The sequence below is a fragment of the Narcine bancroftii genome, chromosome 1, assembly GCF_036971445.1.
Source record: "Narcine bancroftii isolate sNarBan1 chromosome 1, sNarBan1.hap1, whole genome shotgun sequence".
Lineage (NCBI taxonomy): Eukaryota > Metazoa > Chordata > Chondrichthyes > Torpediniformes > Narcinidae > Narcine > Narcine bancroftii.
Window position 1 is genome coordinate 480608136 of NC_091469.1, and position 15456 is coordinate 480623591.

Genomic DNA, 15456 nt, shown 5'->3' on the forward strand with positions numbered 1-15456 from the left:
GGTTCTGCTGTAACTGTACAGGCCTGGAGTACAATGTGCCATTCTGGTGCCCTTCATCGAAAAAAAGAAATGCTGTCTTTGGAGTCGGTGCAGAGAAGGTTCACCAAGTTGATTGACCAAATGAGATTATCTTATGAGGAAAGATTGAATAGCCTGGTCTATACTCATTATGGTTTGGAAGGATGAGCGGAGATCTTATAGAGACCTAGAAAATAATGAAAGGAAGAGATAAAATTGAAGCAGGGAAGTTGTTTTCACCAGCAGGTGAGGTTAGAACAAGGTGACATATCCTCAAGATTAAGAGAGTAGATTTAAGACAGACAGAAAACTGCACCAAGTCAGTCATGAATCTGTGGAATTATCTGCCCAAGGAAGCAGTAATGGCTGCCTCATTAAATGTAATTAAGACACAGATTTTGAAGACCAGTGGAATTAAGGATTGCGAGTAAGTGGGAGTGAGTCCATGGCCTTGATCTTATTGAATGATAGAGCAGGCTTGACAGGCCAGATGGCTGACTTCTGCTTCTTATGTTCTTAATGTATTAATTTTGACCACAGTATGTTAAACTGCAAAGGAGATGGGGAAATATATCAAGGGTTGCATGATGTTCTGCTTTATCCTTGAAGCTGAGGCATCTTGTAACATGTATGGTCTCTGCAAGTATCTGCTGCCAGTCGGCTTTACCAAGTCTTCTCTTGGGTTGCAGGTCATCAACTCCAAAATGCTCTCCAACTGACACCCCAACCACTTGCCCAGTTGCATTCCCTAAAATGGCCCTTTTCTAGTCACAATACCTGTGTACCATCATCACCCTGTACAAAAACAAAGGCGAGAAATCAGACTGCTCAAACTACAGGGGATTCGCGTTGCTCTCCATTGCAGGCAAAATCTTCGCTAAGATTCTACTAAATAGAATAATACCTAGTGTCGCCGAAAATATTCTCCCAGAATCACAGTGCGGCTTTCGCGCAAACAGAGGAACTACTGACATGGTCTTTGCCCTCAGACAGCTCCAAGAAAAATGAAGAGAACAAAACAAAGGTCTCTACATCACCTTTGTTGACCTCACCAAAGCCTTCGACACCGTGAGCAGGAAAGGGCTTTGGCAAATACTAGAGCGCATCGGATGTCCCCCAAAGTTCCTCAACATGATTATCCAACTGCACGAAAACCAACAAGGTCGGGTCAGATACAGCAATGAGCTCTCTGAACCCTTCTCCATTAACAATGGCGTGAAGCAAGGCTGTGTTCTGGCACCAACCCTCTTTTCAATCTTCTTCAGCATGATGCTGAACCAAGCCATGAAAGACCCCAACAATGAAGACGCTGTTTACATCCGGTACCGCACGGATGGCAGTCTCTTCAATCTGAGGCGCCTGCAAGCTCACACCAAGACACAAGAGAAACTTGTCCGTGAACTACTCTTTGCAGACGATGCCGCTTTAGTTGCCCATTCAGAGCCAGCTCTTCAGCGCTTGACGTCCTGCTTTGCGGAAACTGCCAAAATGTTTGGCCTGGAAGTCAGCCTGAAGAAAACTGAGGTCCTCCATCAGCCAGCTCCACACCATGATTACCAGCCCCCCCACATCTCCATCGGGCACACAAAACTCAAAACGGTCAACCAGTTTACCTATCTCGGCTGCACCATTTCATCAGATGCAAGGATCGACAATGAGATAGACAACAGACTCGCCAAGGCAAATAGCGCCTTTGGAAGACTACACAAAAGAGTCTGGAAAAACAACCAACTGAAAAACCTCACAAAGATAAGCGTATACAGAGCCGTTGTCATACCCACACTCCTGTTCGGCTCCGAATCATGGGTCCTCTACCGGCACCACCTACGGCTCCTAGAACGCTTCCACCAGCGTTGTCTCCGCTCCATCCTCAACATCCATTGGAGCGCTTACATCCCTAACGTCGAAGTACTCGAGATGGCAGAGGTCGACAGCATCGAGTCCACGCTGCTGAAGATCCAGCTGCGCTGGATGGGTCACGTCTCCAGAATGGAAGACCATCGCCTTCCCAAGATCGTGTTATATGGCAAGCTCTCCACTGGCCACCGTGTCAGAGGTGCACCAAAGAAAAGGTACAAGGACTGCCTAAAGAAATCTCTTGGTGCCTGCCACATTGACCACCGCCAGTGGGCTGATATCGCCTCAAACCGTACATCTTGGCGCCTCACAGTTTGGCGGGCAGCAACCTCCTTTGAAGAAGACCGCAGAGCCTACCTCACTGACAAAAGGCAAAGGAGGAAAAACCCAACACCCAACCCCAACCAACCAATTTTCCCCTGCAACCGCTGCAATCGTGTCTGCCTGTCCCGCATCGGACTTGTCAGCCACAAACGAGCCTGCAGCTGACGTGGACTTTTTACCCCCTCCATAAATCTTCGTCCGCGAAGCCAAGCCAAAGAGAACCTGTGTACTGGCTCATAAAGCTTCATCCACCTCTAAGCTTTTCACTCTAAAATGGTCCTCTTTGAAATCCCTTGGTACTGCTCTTACATCTCTAATTTGTCTACATATCTGCTCTACCTCATACTGACTTCTAGGAGGCCTGTAAAATACACAAGCTCAGCGATCACCTTTTTATTCCAAACATGTTACAATCTTCAAGGATATCCTCCCTCATTTCTGCCTTTTTTGTATTTAATTCCCCCTCCGCCCCGCCCCAAGTTCCCCCACAGGGACATCTGGACTCTGTACCTTAGAATGTTTTCATGCATTGTTTCTAATAAAGGGAAAGCTGCTCCCTTATATTCTTCTGGAATTGTTGTATGTAGAAAATTTCATCCACCACGCCTCTGGATAGACTGAATCCACACCCTGATTTGGTGGCAACTCTTCCACCACTGGGATTAGGCAGTTGAGGAGGGCCTGATGATGACTTCCCTATGTTGGTAGGGGTGGGGGCTCTCTGCTGCAACCCCAACCATACGTCTTTTTTTTCTTTCAGATCAGTAGTTCTGAACCTTTTTTTCCCGCTCTATGCCATAGGTGCTCTGTGGTTAGTAAGAGATTACTAAAGGTGGTATGTGAGTGGGAAAAAAAGTCAAGGTTACTGTCAACTAATTGTACAACCTGACGAATCAGTGTTCTCTGGTCCTCAGTCTAAAACTTGCAGACATACAACCAGACATAACACACAAACAGACAATTAATACATATGCAGGATGTGTTAATCTTTAAAAATAAACAAATATTGTTTTGTACAAATGAGTCTTTGAATCTGGAATACTCCTCTGGTAGGTGAAAGCCTCAAGACAACAGTGTCCATCATCAGTACTGCAGACTAACTTCTATGACCAATAGAGCTAGTGGAGTTGTTCAAGTGAACCGGTACGGACTTGAAGGGCCAACATGGCCTGTTTCCGTGCTGTAAACGGTTATATGGTTATAAGTAGTGTGTGAGTGGTTCCTTTGGTCCTTTAGCATTCTCAATACCTTGGTGCTGGCTCTGATACTTCAGCATCTCATTCCTGACGGGAGCAGCTGAAAAATGCTGTGTGCAGGTCGAAAGGGGTCCTCGATGATTTTGCGTGTCCTCTTCAGACAATGATCCCAGTAGATCAGGTTGATGGGGAAGGGGAGGGAGACTCCAGTGATCCTCTCAGCCATTCTTATGGTTCTATGTATGGACCTCTGATCCATTTCTCTGCAGCAACTGTACCCCACTGTGATGCAGCTGGCTGGGCGCTCTCGATAGAGCTCCGAGAGAAGGTGGACATAATAGTGGCTGATCGCCTTGGCCGCTTCAGTCTTTTCTGGTAGTGCGGTCACTGTTGCACCTTCCTGACCAGTGAGGAGGTGTTGAGGTTGAGAATAACTGTTGCATCTGCTCCAGAATATATTTCTCTTCCAAGATGTTTGCAATGAGTCACTGAGTTTTAGGATTCAAGTGAGATTACCATCTGCTCCTGTGGCTGTGTTAGTTTTCAGTTTGGATATGGCTGTCGTGTCTTGTTGGTCAGGATTAGTGGCAAGGTGGCCCAGATAGGATGCTATGGGATGGAATCGAGTGGACTCGTATGAAGTCTGGTTAAGGAGGGCTTTGAAGTGTTCTTTCCGGTGGCCATTGACTGCCTCTCGCCATATCTTGAGCAGCACCTCTTGTTGAACTCTTGGTGAACATCATTGATGAATTCAATGAGGTATAAGAAATTATAACCATATAATGATTTACAGAGCGGAAACAGGCCTTTCGAGTCGGCACCAGTTCACTAGAACAACTCCACTAGCTCAAACCTCACGCTCTCCGCTAATAACCCTCCAACCCCTCACCTCCATGTACACATCCAACCTTCTCTTAAATGACAGAAGGGACCCTGACGCAACTATCTCATTCAGAAGATCATTCCATTCTGCCACCACTTGCTGAGTGAAAAAGCCACCTCTAATATTTCTCCTAAAGTTGCCCCCTTACCCTTAACTCATGGCCTCTTGTTCCAACCTCCCCTGCCCTCAGGGGAAAGAGTCTATCTATTCCTTTCATAATTTTAAATACCTCTATCAAGTCCCCTCTCAGTCATCTACGTTCCAATGAATAAAGTCCCAGTCTCCTTAATCTCTCCCTGTAATCCAGATGCTGTAAGCCAGGCAACATCCTTGTAAACCTTCTCAGCACCTTCTCCACCTTATCTCTATCCTTTCTATAATTTGGACACCAGAACTGTGCACAGTACTCCAAACCTGGCCTCACCAATGCCTCAAACAGCTGCAGCATCACCTCCCAGCTTCTATACTCTATACTATGATTTATGAAGGCCAGCGTACCATATGCCTTCTTAACCACCCTGTCTACATGGGAATCCACCTTCAATGAACTCTGTACCATAACCCTCAAGTTCCTCTGCGCCTCTGCGTGCCTCAACGCCCTCCCCTTAACTGTATATGTCCTATTCTGGTTATTTTTACCGAAATGCAACACCTCACACTTGTCCACATTGAATTCCATCTGCCATCTTTCAGCCCACTCTTCCAAACAAACCAAATCCTTCTGTAATCCAAGAAAATCTACATCACTATCCACCACTCCCCCTATTTTCATATCATCTGCATATTTTCTTTCCCAGTTAACCACACCCTCCTCTAAATCATTAATATAAATGATAAACAACAAGGGACCCAGCACTGATCCCTGAGGCACCCCGCTTGTCACAGGCTTCCAACCTGACAGTCAGTTGTCCACCATGACTCTCTGCTCACTTTCTCCCAGCCACTTCTGAACCCATGTCACAATCTCTCTACTAATTCATAGTGACTGAACCTTCCTTATTAACCTTTCATGCGGAGCCTTATCAAAAGCCTTACTAAAATCCAAATAGATCACATCAACCACTCTACCTTCATCCACCTTTTTTGTCTCTTCCTCAAAAACTCAACAAGGTTCGACAAACATGACTTTCCTTTTACAAATCCATGCTGGGTGCCCCTTATCCCTGCCTATCCAGATATGCATGTATACTATCTCGAAGAATACCCTCCATAACCTTAAACACCACCAAAGTCAAACTTACTGGCCGATAATTACTTGGCCTCCACCTAATGCCTTTTTTGAACAACGGAACTACATTTGCAAACCTCTAATCCTGTGGTAACACCCCCTCCTCAAGTGATCTTTGAAAAATGACTGTCAGTGCCCCCGCTATTTGTTCCCTGACCTCCCTTAAACTCCTGGTAAAAATCCCATCAGGTCCAGGAGACTTATCCACCTTAATTGACCCTAGAAGCTCCAAAACTCTCACTTTACTAATCCCTATCCCTTCCATAACTAAGCCCCTTTCCTCTCTTACCTCGTATAGCCCAATGCCCCTTTCCCTCGTGAATACGGACGAGAAAAATATTGTTCAATATTTCTCCCATCTCATCCGGTTCCTGACATAGTTCACCGGTCCCATCATCCAGTGGATCTATTCTATCCTTAACCCTCTTTTACTGTTCACATATCTGTAAAAACCCTTAGGATTCACCTTCGCCTTATTAGCTATGGACACCTCATACCTTCTTTTTGTCTTTCTAATTTCCCTCTTAAGGTTTTTCCTGCAATCTAAGTAACGACCATCTCTTGTTTTTTATATTTGGTATAGGCCTCCATCTTGTCCCGAACCAACTTCTTAATTTCACCAGAAAATCACGGCTCCCTCGAACCTTTAGTCTTCCCCTTTGGCTTGACTGGAACATAAAGATCCTGCACTCTCAAAATCTCACCCCTAAATGCCCCCAAAATTTCCTCTACATCCTTTCCGGCAAAAAGATCAGCCCACACAACTCTTTGCAAACCCCTTCTCCAAATATGGCCTTCCCCCACTCGAAGACCTTCAAACTCGGACCCGACATATCCCTTTCCATCATTAAGCTAAAGCTAATGGACCCATGATCACTGGATCCGAATTTCTCTCCAACGCTTACCTCCGTCACCTGCCCCATTGCATTCCCAAATAACACCATTCCCCCTCTAGTTTGCGTCTCAACATATTGCTGCAAAAAGCAATCCTGAACACAATGCATAAATACTAAGCCATCCTGCCCTTTTACTGACTGCGTTTCCCAATCTATGTTTGGAAAATTGAAATATACAACAAACACCACCCTATTTCACCTGCACATCTCACCTATTTCCTTGCACATTTGCTCTTCTAGTTCCCTTTCCCCATTTGGAGGCCTATAATTATACCCCCATAATAGTAACCTCACCCTTCTTATTTTTCAGCTCTACCCACACTGCCTCCCTTGACGAGCCCTCCAGTCTACCTTGCCTCAGCACTGCTGTAATATCCTCCCTGAGAAGTAATGTCACACCTCCCCCTCTTAATCCACCAAGTCTGTCACATCTAAAGCAGCGAAATCCTCGAACATTCAACTGCCATTCACAACCTTCCTTCAACCATGTCTCACTAATGGCCACAACATCATAATGCCGCATGTCAATCCATATCTTTAGCTCATCCAGCTTCCTTACTACGCTCCTCACATTAAAATAAATACATCTCAGGGATTTCCTACATCCTACCTTCTGCATATCCTCCTCTCTTCCATTCTCACAATTTTCACTACAACATTTTTTACTACTTCCTGCTTTTCCTCCCTCAAATTATTCAAACTTGTCTCTTTCCTTAGCCTACTAACCCTCACCCTGCTGTCCTGCCTCACTTGAAACCCTGTCCCCAACCATACTAGTTTAACGACACCCCCCCACCCCCGACAGCCCTAGAAAATGCCCTCGCCAGGAGATTGGTCCCTCTGGGATTAAGATGTAACCCAACATTACGGTATAGCTCCCATCTTCCCCAAAAAAGATCCCAGTGGTCCAAGAACTTGAAACCCTGTCTCTTACTCCACCCCTTTATCCTCGTGTTTAACCTCCACCTAATTCTATTTCTATCCTCACTGTCACGTGGCACAGAAAGCAATCCAAAATTACCCCCTTAGTGGTCCTCCTTTTAAGCTCCCTACTCAACTCCCTATACTCATTCTGCAGGACCACTTCCTCCTTCCTTTCAACATCATTGGTTCCAACATGTATCACAACCTCAGGTTCCTCACCCTCCCCTTTTAGGATGTTCTGAATGCGCATAGTCACATCCCGGACCCTGGCACCAGGGAGACAAACCACCATCCGATTTTCCTTATCGCATCCACAAAAACCTCTGTCTGTCCTCCTAACCATTGAATCCCCTATGACTATCACCCTTTTCCTTTTATCCCTACCTTTCTGGGTCACAGAGGTTGACACCACAGCTCTGCCCACCATAGTCTGACTATCCCTCTCCTCAGTACTCAGGGTGGAGTACCAATTTCTGAGGATTTCAGACTCGGGTGCTTGCACATGAACCTGACCCCTCCGTTTCCTCCTCCTAACGGTAACCCACTGCTCCTCCTCCCGTGGCCCCTGTGCGTCCACTTGCCTGTAACTCTTGTCTACGATTGCCTCACTCTCCCTAACCAGAGAGAGGTCATCGAGCTGCAGCTCAAGTTTCCTAACTCGGTCCCTTAGACGCTGCAGCTCAGCTCACTTTGTGCACACGTGGACGTCCGGGAGACATGAAGACTCCATGACTTCCCACATGTGACACTGAGAGCAGAAAACTGCCCTCACACTCATCCTGCCTCCTTCTCCTCATACCTTATTAAATTAATTGTGAATGTCTTACCTTTAGTCCAGCATGCTCGTCCTCAGCCTCTGCTCACCTAAGCCTCTCGAGCCAAACCCTCAAGGGCTCACTCCTTCACCGTGCCACTTATTCACTGGGCCGCCTCTCGCTGGCCACTCCCTTATACTTACCCTCCTTTTTATTGGCTCCTTGGCCAATTAACTCCATCAGTCCAAGCTCCTCCTGCTCCAGATAGTCGCCCGAACTCCAGTCGCTGCCTCCCCCAACTCACAGCCCGAACCAAGTAGGCCCAAGCCCGAACCAAATTATGATGGGTAAATGGAGTAAATGCAAGTTGACTTTTTTCCATTGAGATTCGGTGAGATGCAAATCAGAGGACATGGATAAAGGGTGAAAAGGGAGAGGTGTGGGGGAACATTAGCAAGAATTTCTTCACACAGAAACCAGGGAGAGTGGACAAGCTACTCGCTCAAGTGATGAATGCAGGCTCATTTTTAACATTTAACATGAGAAATAAGAGCAGGCGTAGATCATCCGGCCCATGGCTGGTCTGATTTGAGAAAAATTTGGACGTGTTCATAGATGGGAGGGGTATGGAGAGATATCGACTGGGTGCAGGTCAGTGGGTCTGGTCAGAATAATAGTTTGACACAGACTAGAAAGGTCGAGGAACTTGTTTCTCTGCTTCAATGTTCTATGAAATTCCCCACCATCTTCAATGTGACAGAACAACTGCAGAACAGGGAGTTTGAAAATCAGAACCTTGATATTTGGGATGGTTTTGGGAACCATATATCAAAAGCACCCAGCAGGCCTATGTAAGCACCAAAAAGATCACCTGGTCCATCTAAGTAAGAGCCTGCTATTTCTATTTCACCTCATTCACCATCTTAGAACACACAAAACCAAAATGTTTACTTGATCCTCCGCATCTGCCCAAGAATTGTGTCTAATGCGTCCATACGTGTTATCAATTAGTTGATGAACCCACTCTATCTTTCCTATATATATGAGATCTTTTCCTCTTTTGATCTTTATGCTGTCTGCTTGCAGACCAGTTCATTAATTTGCATTAATAGTTGAGTGCAGAGAGGTGGGAAGGTTGTGTGCAACATATTTTTGTTGTTTTGGACCATTCTTCTAAATCTCCATCATCAAATCAGCTCTGTAGGGACAGTACAGATCTGCTATAAAGATTTTTTTTTACAAGCAGGGCGATATAAAGAAGGAAAAATATATTATTTCACAAGATAAAGGAACGGAAGTAGGCCACTTGGCTCATCAAGTCTGTTCCTCGACTCACACCTAGTTCCAATTGCCAGCCTTTTTCCCCATATCCTCTGATGCCCTGACCAATTAGGTACTTATCAATCTCCTGCTTAAACTCTTCCAGTGATTGGGCCTCCACCACTGTACGTGGCAATGAGTTCCACAAATCCACGACCCTCTTACTAACGAAGTTTTTTTCTCATCTCTGTTTTAAATGGTTAACTAATGTTAAGGCTGTGCTCTCTTGTCCTTGATTCACCCACCAAGGGAAACATCTTGCCTACATCCACTCTCAAAACCTTTCAAAATTCGAAATATTTCTAGGAGATCCCCTATCATTCTTCTATACTTCATTGAATACAATCCAAGAGCTGCCAGACGTTCCTGATACATTAGCCCTTGCATTCCGGGAATCATCCTAGTAAATCTGTGTACACTCTCCAACAACATCACATCCTTTCTAAGATAGGGGGCCCAATCTTTGTTGAGTGAAGATTTGTTTTTCATTAAATATTCTTTACTTAAGCAATCAAGTGAGGACAGCAGGGTAGTTTTATCTATCAAGCTAGTCATATAAGGTAAATCTGGTTGGTGTTTTAATTTAAACAAAGGAAAGTAGAATGGCGACTAAGGTTTTTGGCTTGAAAAGGGCATCAGTGGCAGCTTGTTTAGTTTGTAACTGAAACCACGAACATTCCTCATTAAATTCACTTTGGCTTCAAAGGATTCCATTATTTTTAATTGAAGCTTCTCTTGCCCTGTCACTTTTGAACGTCATAATTCTGATTAAACCTGTAACTTATCCTTAATTTAATCGTTAATTTTCTACTTCTTTTGTTTTTTCTTTAAATATTTCCTTCACCTTTTCTGGAGAGCTTATTGATTTTGCTTTCCGAAGTGCACAGTTGCTCTTCCAAGCTTATTCAATTCAATTGTATTGATTGACAGGACTTTTAAGTATGGTTTGCCTGGCGTTCTGATTTCTGAAATGTGACTTCCTTCTCAAAAGATCTGTCTGGTTAGCAGCCTGCAAATTCCTGGATTGTAGTGGTCCAAGAACTCTGTAGATAACTGATTTCCCTGCTGGGTGTTGTAAAGTCAGCTAGCTGTATGTATATTTTACTTCAGTAGATTGGTCGCAGTGACATTGAGGCGAACATTTGATGAGAACATTTTAGAACTATATAGGCTCAGGAGCAATGATACAATCTCTTTGGCTTGGCTTCGCGGACGAAGATTTATGGAGGGGGTAAATGTCCACGTCAGCTGCAGGCTCGTTGGTGGCTGACAATTCCGATGCGGGACAGGCAGACACGGTTGCAGTGGTTGCAGGGGAAAATTGGTGGGTTGGGGTTGGGTGTTGGGTTTTTCCCCCTTTGCCTTTTGTCAGTGAGGTGGGCTCTGCGGTCTTCTTCAAAGGAGGTTGCTGCCCGCCGAACTGTGAGGCGCCAAGATGCACGGTTTGAAGCGATATCAGCCTACTGGCGGTGGTCAATGTGGCAGGCACCAAGAGATTTCTTTAGGCAATCCTTGAACCTTTTCTTTGGTGCACCTCTGTCACGGTGGCCAGTGGAGAGCTCGCCATATTAACACGATCTTGGGAAGGCGATGGTCCTCCATTCTGGAGACGTGACCCACCCAGCGCAGCTGGATCTTCAGCAGCGTGGACTCGATGCTGTTGACCTCTGCCATCTCAAGTACATATTACATATTACAGAGCACAGAAGTGTGCAAAAACACATAAGGATTTGTAAATAGAAATGGTGTAGCTTCGTCAAACTTTTCTTTCAATGATCTCTCTGCTATTCTTATCGTGTCTTTGTTCTTGATTTTGATCTTGCGCACTGAACCCCTACATCCGTCCCTATCGCCCAGCTTTGACTTTAGCCCCTTGCTAATATTTTGTCATTGGTGTCAAGATCCAGTCTTGTTTCTGTCATCCACTGTTATTTAGTTAAGAATTGTACCTCTTTATTAATAATGTATGATTGTATGCTAAACGAAGTTTCCTAGTTCTTTTGCCACTCCTTCAGTTGGACATTAATTGGGATCCTGCCTCTTTAAAAAAGCACTGCACTTGCACCTTGCCCGAACGTACAAGCGCACCCGCATCCAGCCTAACCACAGAGCAGCCTCAACTTTTAACTTGCTCTGGATGTGGCACGTCCTCCCAGACTTCATTGCCTGATACCATGTTGCTCCTGGACTGAGTTAACCTTGGAGTTGGCCATAAACTTGCTTATTGCATCCAATCAAACAACAACTTCAGAAATAATTGAAGCTAAAATTTTTTACTGTGAGCAGTAGACCATTTATAGTATCACTAAGATTGAAAGAGTACACAGAAGATTTGCAAGGATGTTGCTGGGAACTGAGTTCCAGGGTAAGGTCAAACAAGTTAGGATTTAATTCCCTGGGGTGTGGAAAAATTAGGGTAGATTTTATTGCGGTATACAAAGTGATGAGGGCTATGGATAGGGTCAATGCAAGCAGGTTTTTTCCACTGAGGTCAAGTGAGACAAGAACTAGAGGATGATGGTTGAGGGTGAAAGGGGTAATATTTAAAGTGAACATTCAGGGAAACTTCTTCACACAGAGAGTGGTGAGTGTGTGGAACAACCTGCCAGCTGAAGTGGTAATGAAGTCTCGATTTTGACATTTAAGACAAATTTGGAGAGGGTACTTGAATGGCAGGGTTGTGCAGGGATATGGTTCAGGTCCAAAGTCAATGGGACTAGACAGAATAATAGTTTGGCACAGACTATATGGGCCAAAGGCTTTCAGTGCTCTAGTGTTCTATAGTTCTACACCTGTCTTCTGTGAGAGACCTAGGCTACAGGTGCATAGTTCCATGAAACTGGAGACCCAGGCAGACAGGGAGGCATTTGACATGCATACTTCCATTTGACTGATGTTGCTGTTCAAGACTTTAGTGAGACAACTCTTGGACTGTTGTCTGCAGTTCTGGCCACCCAACTCTCGGAAGAACATCAACAAAGTGAAGGGGTGCAGAGAAGTTTCATCAGAATGTTACTGGAACTGGAGGACTTGAGTTACAGGGAGTAGTTGGATAGGTTTGGTTTTTATTGCCTAGTGACTTTGGAGGTTTATAAAATCACAAGGGGCATGGATAAAATGAATCTCATGCTTTTCCTCAAGGTAGATTTTTGTTGAACTTGAGAGCATAGATTTAAGGTGAGAGGGAAGAGAGTTGAGGGATCCCAGGGGCAAATTGTTCACTCAGTGGGTAATTTGTATTTGGAAACTGTAGAACAGAGTACAACCATTCAAAAGGGATTGGGATATAGGGAGAGCCTAGGATGTGGACCAAATGCTGGCAAATGAGACAAGCCCAGAGTGCCAACTAGCTCAGCATCGAGGCATTGGGCTGAAGGGCCTGTTCCATGCTATGAGACTATAATCCTCTAACCCATGAGCAGGTTTGGAGGCTCACTGGATTTGTAAAGAGCAAATTGCAACTTGTTCTTAGCAATTAGATGATTTGTTTTTAAATGTGCTTGGGAGCTGCAATTGCTTACGTTGATCAGTTTTTGTTGGGGCTGTATTTGATGCCATGCCAGCGATAAAGTTGGTAACACAAGATTATCATGGCGTCAGTACTTTTAAGTTTATTGAGAAGTCGGGTGAAATGGATTACTGAGAAATCCTATAAGCAGAGCACATTATTAAGAAAAATGCCTAGACAGGAGATAACATTTTAATCTTGCTCGTTTTCAGTGCTGTTACGATAAGGTGTGAAGCTGTAGATGTTTCCATCTGCCCAATTAGCAGTGTCTAAATTTATGTTTGTGTTCTGTTTGTTTCTGGTAGATGTTGACAATTACTTTAGATGAGAGTGACTGTTTTGCTGCGTGGGTGTCGGCAAAGGATGCTGGATTTAGCAGCCCAGATGGATCCGACCCAAAACGTAAGTAGCTGATGGCAAGGCTGCACTAGGGATTTTCTACAGTTGTACTTTATTCAGTCGTCATCAGATAAAAGAGAATTGTAGTCACAAAATAGTTCAGGAGGAGGACGTTCAGCCCTTCAAGCCCACACCACCATTTAATGCGGTCGAAGCTAATTATATGACTTCAATAGGACTAGAATATAAAAGAAAAAGTGAAAATATAAGTCATGATGTAATGATGAGGCTTTATAAGGCGTTAGTCGGACCACATTTGGAGTATTGTGAGCAGTTTTGGACCCCAAATCTAAGGATGGATGAGTTGATATTGGAAAGGGTCCAGAGAGGGTTAATGTGTGAAGAGTATTTAATGGCTCTGGGCCTACACTCCCAGAGTTTAGAAGGGTGAGAGGTGGAACCTCATTGAAACCTTCTGAATATTGAAAGGGCTGTACAGAGTGGACATGGAGAAAATGTTTCCAGTAGTGGGAGAATAGCACCAGAGGACACAGCTACATAGCTTTAGAATAAAAGGACAGATGGAGAAAAATTTCTTCAGCCAGAGGATGGTGAATTTTGTGGAATTCGTCGGCGCAGACGGCTGTGGAGAGCAAATCATTTAAAGATGAAATTTGTAGGTCCTTGATTAGTAAGTGAGTCAAAGGTTATAGGGAGAAGGCAGGAAAATGGGGTTGAAAGAAAGAATACTTCGGCCATGATTCAAATGGCAGAGCAGCGACTCGATGGTCTGAATGGCATGTTCTGCTCCTGTCTCTGTGGTCTTTGAATCCTTTTCCTGCTTTCTCTCCTTGACCCTTTTACCTGAAGGGCCACATCCAATTCTCTTTTGAATATCTAACAAACTGGCCTCACCAACTTTCTGTGGTTGGAAGTTCCATCGACTCCCATCTCTTTGAGTGAAGAGGTTTCTCCTCATCTCAGTCCTAAATACTCCTGATCCTTAGACCGTGACCCCCTTTGTTCTGGATTTCCTGGATATTGCAAACATTGTTTCTGCATCTAACCTGTCCAGTCCTGTCAGAATTTTGTGCCTCAATGAGATGCCCTCATATTCTTCTAAATTCCAATGAGTATAACTCTCGTCTATCTAGTTGTTGTTCTTGCGTCAAACCTGCCATCCGATAGGTATTGGCTCTTGGTTATTTGGAGTGGTAAGCCAAGCTGTGGGGTAATATAATGTTACAAATGTAACTTTAGCATTGCACTATTCATCCCAAAGGTGCTGCTTTGTGCAAAATTGAAGAGGCTCAATTTTATTCTTTAACTAAAAGACCATTTGGGGAGGGGGGTGGGGGGCCTGTGTCATTATCTTGGAGTCCTGTTTAGTCCATTTGCTGATTTATACTGGCATTAGATTGGGTATTTTTTTTGTACTATCCTATGATTATGCTCTTATAGATTGACGCAAGAATATGTTGTGAGTCGAGGGATATGGATCACGTGCAGAGTTTTAGTTTAATTTAGGCACCATGTTTTGTGCAGACACTTGGGCCGAAGGACCTTTTCCTGCACTGAATTGTTATGTTTTGTGCAAAACTTTCCAAAAAAAAATGTGGCTGCTTCGTAGACAAGTTGTCTTATGTTTGTGGGTGACTTGGCTGAAGTGATTCTAAACAATGACATATATTTGTTATGAAATCACTCAACCTGCTCCTTCAGACAACTAAAGGGCTTCTACTGCCACATTTCATTTGACCTTTTCTTGCGGTTAATGTAGGTTTTGGTCAGTTATGATGTCGTATGCCAAAGTTGTCATCGCATCAACCTTAGTAGCAAGAGCTCACATGTGAAGAGAAAGGACCTGCAGTGACAGCTCTTTTATTAGCTCATTTCAAGGGAAAAAAATGTTTCTTTTGTTTGAAGAAAAATTAAAATGTCATTGCACTAAAGGAAAGTGTTAAAGGCAGACTGAAATGTCATATTTTTGTTCCTTGCAAAGTTTATAGTTGTAATGTTCGGACATTTTTCTTTCTGTGCAAATGCTCCTTTTATAATCTATTCAGCCACTTATTTAAAATCTGGAGTTCTGCCAGTCTCCTGCTTAATGCAAACTCCACATTTCTGTGGTGCCAGTTGCATTATTTTGCCTCTGGTTATTTAAATGATAGCCGCTTCATTCTGACCCAATTATTTAGACAGCAGGAC

The 15456-nt window shown here is 44.2% G+C and overlaps 1 protein-coding gene across 1 annotated transcript in view; it reads left to right on the forward strand.

The window, feature by feature from the left end:
- The window catches only part of wdr48a (WD repeat domain 48a), a 128884-nt gene that overhangs the window by 113035 nt on the left and 393 nt on the right, over positions 1-15456 (forward strand). Inside the window, exon 13 of the mRNA XM_069933678.1 lies at positions 13215-13311. Coding sequence (XP_069789779.1) covers positions 13215-13311 — 97 coding nt within the window. The remainder of the gene's footprint in view (positions 1-13214; positions 13312-15456) is intronic.